Here is a 7,164-nt window from a genome sequence, read left to right on the forward strand (position 1 = left end):
CATGCAAATATTTTTAATGAAACAGCTGGGCCATTATGATGGTATTACCTTTTAAAATATAAAATTTCGTCCTGTTGTTATTCCGTCACAGTAACTTTTCCAGGCTTTTACTTAGATAACTTGTTAGATTACTTTATAGTGTGAACTATTAAAAAATGTCGTTTGGGTTTTATATTTGATGTTTTTGTTAAGGGAATTCAAGACCGCCACGAAATGTAAAATTTCAAATGTATTACATCTCAACGCTTCTCCAACTACGAAATAAAATCCCCCCAACCAATTCTTCTTCCTCAAACCTAAAAAAAATTGACCCCACGAAAAAATGTGACTTTACGTACAATATTGATGACTAACATACAGAAAAAAATGAGTTTCATGTTTTTTTTTTAATTTTACAAAAGTTTTGGCCTTTATAAGGTATCTTTTTCCAGGAAGTTTTCTTTTCTTTGCATTTAGATATTTTGGGGTATGTTTCTTGATATCTTAGCAATAGGTGTCGGAAGCAAGTATTGAAAGTGGAGCACTAATTGAAAGGGGGGGGCTCATCCAACAAAAAAGGTAAACCCCAATTTTCAATGCCTATATTATGCATATATTTGCAAAAAAAGTGCCCCCTCCCGATTCTGCCGATTCCGACGCCCATGGATATTGAGGACATTCAGATAACGATTTCGTTTTATGTGAACTGACCTTTTTTAATTTAATTATTTATTATTGGCCCTTATGTTTGATTTTTTTTTATATTTAGTTAAATAATTACACCCCCAACCCAATCAAATAATATTCAAAAAATATGTATGCTTTCCTGAAAACCTATGATATCGTCTGGGAACGTAAATCAAAGAGTTGATCATGTTGATTACCAATGGAGGAAATAAAATCTAATTTTTATTGGGTACTTGTATTTGAAAATCTTATAAACTTGCAAGAATGTACATGTCTTTATATATTCTAGCTGCAGAACTGTAGCTCTCCGATTTTTTTTTTTTCGGAGAGCTACAGTTCGGCAGCTATATATATTCCGGATGTTAAAATATTGTTCAGAATGGTTTATTTTTTATTGGCAATCCTCACACTTCCAGTTTGAGCTTAACCAAAACATGAAACATTTCTATTCGTTACTGTATGTTTTCGTGAACGTTGGCGTAGTTTCATCACCTATCGCCTTCCTATGAAGACATGGCGTTCAAAATGTTCGAAGCTGGCGTGATCATTGGGTTTTACAGTTACATATGCTTTTTCTGGAACCAAGAGTCAATAAATGAAACACACCACTTTAAAACTCTAGGTATGTTATTTTGATGTAAAATTTACATGTGGCTAAGCAAGTATGAAGTAATTAACATTAATTTAGAATATGTTTTATGCTTTATTATTTCTTTCTAAATTCTTTTCAATATGTCCCGTCTGTCCAAGCTTGAATAAAAAATAATCCTTTTATGTTGGATTATTGAAGCAATATTCTTGCATGTAATTTGTTCTTAACAGGCTTTACGGTTTGTTTAATGCTTCTTCTGTCCCTTCATCAAATTGTCCCAGTCATTCATAGAAAGGCTGCAGAGACAACAGGGGCCTCCAAACAGCCACAGATTTACAGGTAAAAGTGTACCATTATTTTCACACCGTTTAACAAAATAATTTTGCCACATGATTCCAATATACCTAAGATGCAGTATTTCATAGCAACATTTCATTAAGCTAATAACCTCAACAAATTAGAGGTAATCTTCTGCTTTACTCTGCATTGGCTTCCTGGTTCTAATTTACTGCACCATATGGATGATCCGTGTAAAATAATCCACTGCCAGACTTGCTTTCAGATCACATGCATTTTTTTGCAAACATGGCACCACATACTTATTTTTGGTACAAATATATAGGGGATGCCCTGTATACAAAACAAATGCCTGTTTTTAAGATGATAATGTTCATTTGTGAAAAATTTCAAGATCATAAAAGGTTAGGTTGTAAGTTTACTACTTATATTACAGTAGTACAGAATTTATGCATTCAGTGTAATAATGTATAGTGAAGTCACTCAATGAATTCTATTTACATGTACACTGATGTTTGAACAGAAGTAAGAGTGATCCAGGACTATGGTGTAGCTTACTAATACCACTAGCTTTCACAACAAACTCTTTTTTACGTAAGTTACAAGATAAATCACATATGGTTGCGTTATTTACATTTTTACATATAGTATAATACATTGTATGTAAATGTTCTCTTGGTTTTGAAACATATTTATACAATTCATTTTAAACTTATTAATAAGTAGACTTCAAAACAGATGGTGATACCTTCATTCTTCTATGAATTGCCACTTATGTAGAATGAGATTTTAATGATTACTTTATTTTTTACAGAAAAAGAAGTTGATAATATGCCAGTGATGTTGGGCCTGGTGTCTGTGGTGTTAGTTTTAGTACATTTTAATCCATCAACTATCACTCAGTTAACTTGTGCTGGATTGCTGTACTGGTTCAGGGAAGACTTTCTTTCTAAAGGTACAATTTTATTTTCTGATGTTGACAAAATGCTGTACACATTATCAAAACTTCTTGCAATTAGAATTAAAATCCTAACAAAACTGACAGTTTTCATTTTGATTCCAGGAAGACCAGAACAAATAGTGTTTGTTTTGTTATGTGTTGTTGTTTACATTCTGCTTGGTAAAATACCAGCTACATTTCCAAAGTCCTTCACCGAGGGAGAGTTAGCTGTTTGTTTGCAAACATTGATCATCCCTCTATATCCCATACTGGTTATCTCATACAAGGCAAGGGAATGACCTTTTCATCTTCTTTTCAAAATGCACATTTCCAGTAAACCATTAAAATTGTATTTTTATGTTTAAATGAAGAAAGAAGAATATCAAAATTTGATTCATATTTCTTTATAGGCATTGAGGAGAGGTGTTCACAGCATAAGTTTACCCACAAGTCTCTCTATACCACTTGTAAGTTATCTTATAATCAGCATCTATCACAATGTGAAGGCTATACTTTTTCATGATAAAAAAAGAAGAAAAAAAATTATTAGTAAATGAACTGACATATTTTTTCTTTGCAGTTAGCTTATGTAGGAGTGTTGTCAGGGACTGTTTTTATTTGTGTGATCCGCATCAATAACAGTGGTCTGCGTTTTGTGTTGTCGTATACTCTGGCAGCTGTAGCCGTAGTTTTGCCAATTTTAGTCAAGTTATTTGGTACACCACTCCCCTACAGAGCAATATTCCTGTTTCTAACTCAGTCTCAAACCAGGGTAAGTCATGTTAGGAATGTATGCTGTATTTTAGATTTAGTCTAATCAACAATTACAATTGTATGTGTATATATTATATTACATGTATAAATGGTTGAAAATTGAACCTCTATTATACATATATTTGTTCATTTTATTGTTTTTATTTTAAGAATTAACAAGCACTGTTACTGCTACCCATTATTTATAGGTTTACCTTCTTTGTTGGTGGAGCATCCTGGTACTCGTCAGTCTTGGCATTGCTGTGATAAACCAGAACAACAAAATGTCCAAGAGCTGGTCATCAAGTGTACGGAAAGCATTCCACTTCCTGATACTTAGTGTGTATGTACCAGGATTGATATACGATGCACCCCTGTTGTTTGCAGCTTCATGGGTGGCTCTGGGATGCATGATTATAGCAGAGGTACCAATAATAAATATCACTACATGTATAGGCTATAAATATTTGTTTGATACAGCATATTGTACATTTTTGTCACACAATTGTAATATTCATTTTCAGACTCTGAGACTCTTGGAGGTCCCTTTCTTCGGTCCATTCCTCCATGACTGTTACTCTGTGTTTCTGGATTCTCAGGATGAAGGGAGGCTGGTTCTGACCCCTATTTACCTTCTGTGTGGCCTCTCATTCCCTCTCTGGATCCACACATACCAATGTACGATTTGTCTGTTATACCATGCAGTTTAATGTTCCTGATTGCTTTAGACTTCAGTTTTCAATTCTCTGTTTACTAGGGTGTGATTTCAGCGATGTCTTACCACTATTTGCTGGAGTTTTGTCCGTTGGGGTCGGAGACACCATGGCCTCTATTGTTGGCAGTGCGGTTGGGAAGCATAAGATGTTTGGTAAATAAAAGTGGAAGAGATTTTTCTTATTTTAGTAGTCTCAGATGTTGATCTTCCTCTTATTAGCTCACCTGAGCCGAAGGCTCAAGTGAGCTTTTCTGATCAAAATTTGTCCGTCGTCTGTCGTCGTCGTTGTCGTCGGCGTCGGTGTAAACTTTTCACATTTTCATCTTCTTCTCAAGAACCACTGGGCCAATTTCAACCAAACTTGGCACAAAGTATCCTTGGGTGAAGGGGAATCAAGTTTGTTCAAATGAAGGGCCACGCCCCCTTCCAAGGGGAGATAATTATGAATTTGTGAAAAATTTATGGCATTTTTAAAAAATCTTCTTCTCCAGAACCGCTGGGCCAGGAAAGATGAAACACATGTGGAAGCATCCTCAGGTAGTGTAGATTCAAGTTTGTTCAAATCATGACCCCCGGGGCAAGGGTGGGGCCAAAATGGCCGACCCAAGTTTTACATAGGAATATATAGGAAAAATCTTTTAAAATCTTCTTCTCCAGTACCACTGGGCCAGGAAAGATGAAACTCATGTGGAATCATCCTCAGGTAGTGTGGATTCAAGTTTGTTCAAATCATGACCCCCAGGGCAAGGGTGGGGCCAAAATGGCCGACACGAGTTTTACATAGGAATATATAGGAAAAATCTTTAAAAATCTTTTTCTCCAGAACCACTGGGCCAGGAAAGATGAAACTCATGTGGAATCATCCTCAGGTAGAGCAGATTTCAGTTTGTTCAAATCATGACCCCCCGGGGCAAAGGTGGGGCCAAAATGGCCGACCCAAGTTTTACATAGGAATATATAGGAAAAATCTTTAAAAATCTTCTTCTCCAGAACCACTGGACCAGGAAAGATGAAACTCATGTGGAATCATCCTCAGGTAGAGCAGATTTCAGTTTGTTCAAATCATGACCCCCCGGGGCAAAGGTGGGGCCAAAATGGCTGACCCAAGTTTTACATAGGAATATATAGGAAAAATCTTTAAAAATCTTCTTCTCCAGAACCACTGGGCCAGGAGAGATGAAACTCATGTGGAATCATCCTCAGGTAGTGTAGATTCTAGTTTGTTCAAATGATGAACGCCTGGGGGGTGGGGGGGGGTGGAGTAAATTTAAGCCTGATGTGCTCAGGTGAGCGCTGTGGCCCCTGGGCCTCTTGTTGGTATTATTTTTCCTCCTCTTTGTAGGAAGTCAGAAGTCAGTTGAAGGGACTGCAGCTTCCATTATATTCCAGCTCATTTTTATATTCATGTTGGGTCACTTCAGTAAGTTTATATATAAATATTAAAGGAGTGATAAAAGATTTTTAACATTCGATCCCAAATTATTTGCAAACAACAAACAAACCCTTATTATAACTATTTTTCAGAGTTAATATTATATAAATTAGTAATTTGCCTCTTAAATTGTAATTACAGTTAGTTTTGCACATATTTCAAATGAGTTAACATGTTGACAATGATTGTATTTGATAGTTCCAGGTGGGGTTTTACACAATCATTTTCTATCCGTGGCTGGAATCATCTCAGTTACTTCCCTTCTTGAGGCCACCACATCACAAATAGACAATCATGTGCTTCCTTTGTTTATGTATAATCTGTTGATCACTCTGAAGTCATGACAAAAACTTAATTAAAAATGAAAAACACAGGCTCAATGTTATTGTGCTGGTGATTATTTTAAGTCTAATTCCAGGCAGCTCTAATCATGTGAATGATAGAGCAATTGGTGCAGAGGGATACCTGCATATTGTGCTGTGATCAAATACCAGAAATAAAATTGTTTATGTTTGTTGATAATTATACATTTATGTAACTTGATGAGCTTCAAATATTAAAATTTGCTCAGACATTGATTTAAGCTTTTGAACACTGTCAAAATGCTAAAAAAAGACAACTAGAGGTACTGTGAGCACTTAGCTCACTAAATGATACCCCCAGCCTCCTATATGTTTATATTGGTAGAATACATGTTTTGCTCTGGGATACCCGAAATAAGAGTCAGATCAAAATTTAGAACTTAGATTAAATTCTACAAGTGGTAATCCAACTTATACTCATAGTTCCCTTTCAAAGGAAGAAAGTCTTCAAAATCATATGTCAGTTTTGAATATTTTTAATATTCCAAAGAACCAAAATGAATTTGAACTACCATATGTATATATTGGATTCTGAAACTTCATAAGAATCCTTACAAACAAAGATACATAGAGGATTCCAGTAAAATATTTAATGTTCAACCAATTCTTTTTGTTTACTCCTCACAAAGATATTAAAAGTAGTGAAGGAGACACTTCAAGAGGGATATCCGTGAAGGAGAAACTTCAAGAGTACTGTACAACAATATATTCAAATTTTGGTGTAAATCAGATACTTAAAAAATCCAAGGAACTATGGACAATTTGAAATCACAAGATTATACCAAAATCATCGTCGCAAACCACGGGTTTTGAGTCCGCAAGCTTCCTCAAAGAGAGAATCGACGTGAATCACCCGTGGGTTACCGACGATGTACAAAATCAACAGCGTAAAAACTTACGACTTGTCAACTTTATAAACAACAATTTCCCACGATAAATTAAAGTCCAGGGTTTTTGATATCATTGACAGCTGCTTTTTCAATAAAAATGGAACTTGTAAATTTACTTTTGCCAATGGCGCCCCCTTATTAGCAGACCTATTTTTGTATTCATATGAAGCAGAATTTTTGCAAAATCTGATGCGTGATAAGAAGGAAACACTTGCTGTGGCTCTTAACTCGACATTTAGATATATCGACAGCATATTGTCAATTAACCATGGTAATTTCCATTCCTATGTCGATACGATATATCCTGCTGAGCATGAGAAAAAAGATACCACAGAGTCTGACACATCTATTTCATATTTGGATATATTACTTGAATAGACATTAATGGTAATCTAACAACAAAGTTCTATGATTAACGTGATGACTTGAACTTCCCTTACTTATGCAGCAAAATACCTTCATCACCTGCATAAGGAGTTTATATATCTCAGTTCATTCGATACGCAAGAGCATGTTC

At 35.3% G+C, this 7,164-nt stretch overlaps 1 protein-coding gene across 1 annotated transcript; it reads left to right on the forward strand.

The window, feature by feature from the left end:
- The first annotated feature begins 1,109 nt into the window (after positions 1 to 1,109).
- On the forward strand, positions 1,110 to 5,973 carry LOC134275098 (dolichol kinase-like). Its single transcript, XM_062757349.1, has 12 exons — positions 1,110 to 1,288; positions 1,489 to 1,597; positions 2,079 to 2,149; positions 2,370 to 2,510; positions 2,619 to 2,782; positions 2,906 to 2,962; positions 3,076 to 3,267; positions 3,458 to 3,673; positions 3,773 to 3,926; positions 4,006 to 4,116; positions 5,306 to 5,383; positions 5,594 to 5,973. Exons 1-12 carry the CDS (start codon positions 1,180 to 1,182, stop codon positions 5,737 to 5,739), a joined length of 1,548 nt encoding a protein of 515 aa, XP_062613333.1. The 5' UTR covers positions 1,110 to 1,179; the 3' UTR covers positions 5,740 to 5,973.
- The last annotated feature ends 1,191 nt before the right edge of the window (positions 5,974 to 7,164 follow it).

Source organism: Saccostrea cucullata, unplaced genomic scaffold (genome assembly GCF_032062105.1).
Source record: "Saccostrea cucullata isolate Sc308-1 unplaced genomic scaffold, CSIRO_AGI_Scuc_v1 ctg6648, whole genome shotgun sequence".
Classification (NCBI taxonomy): domain Eukaryota; kingdom Metazoa; phylum Mollusca; class Bivalvia; order Ostreida; family Ostreidae; genus Saccostrea; species Saccostrea cuccullata.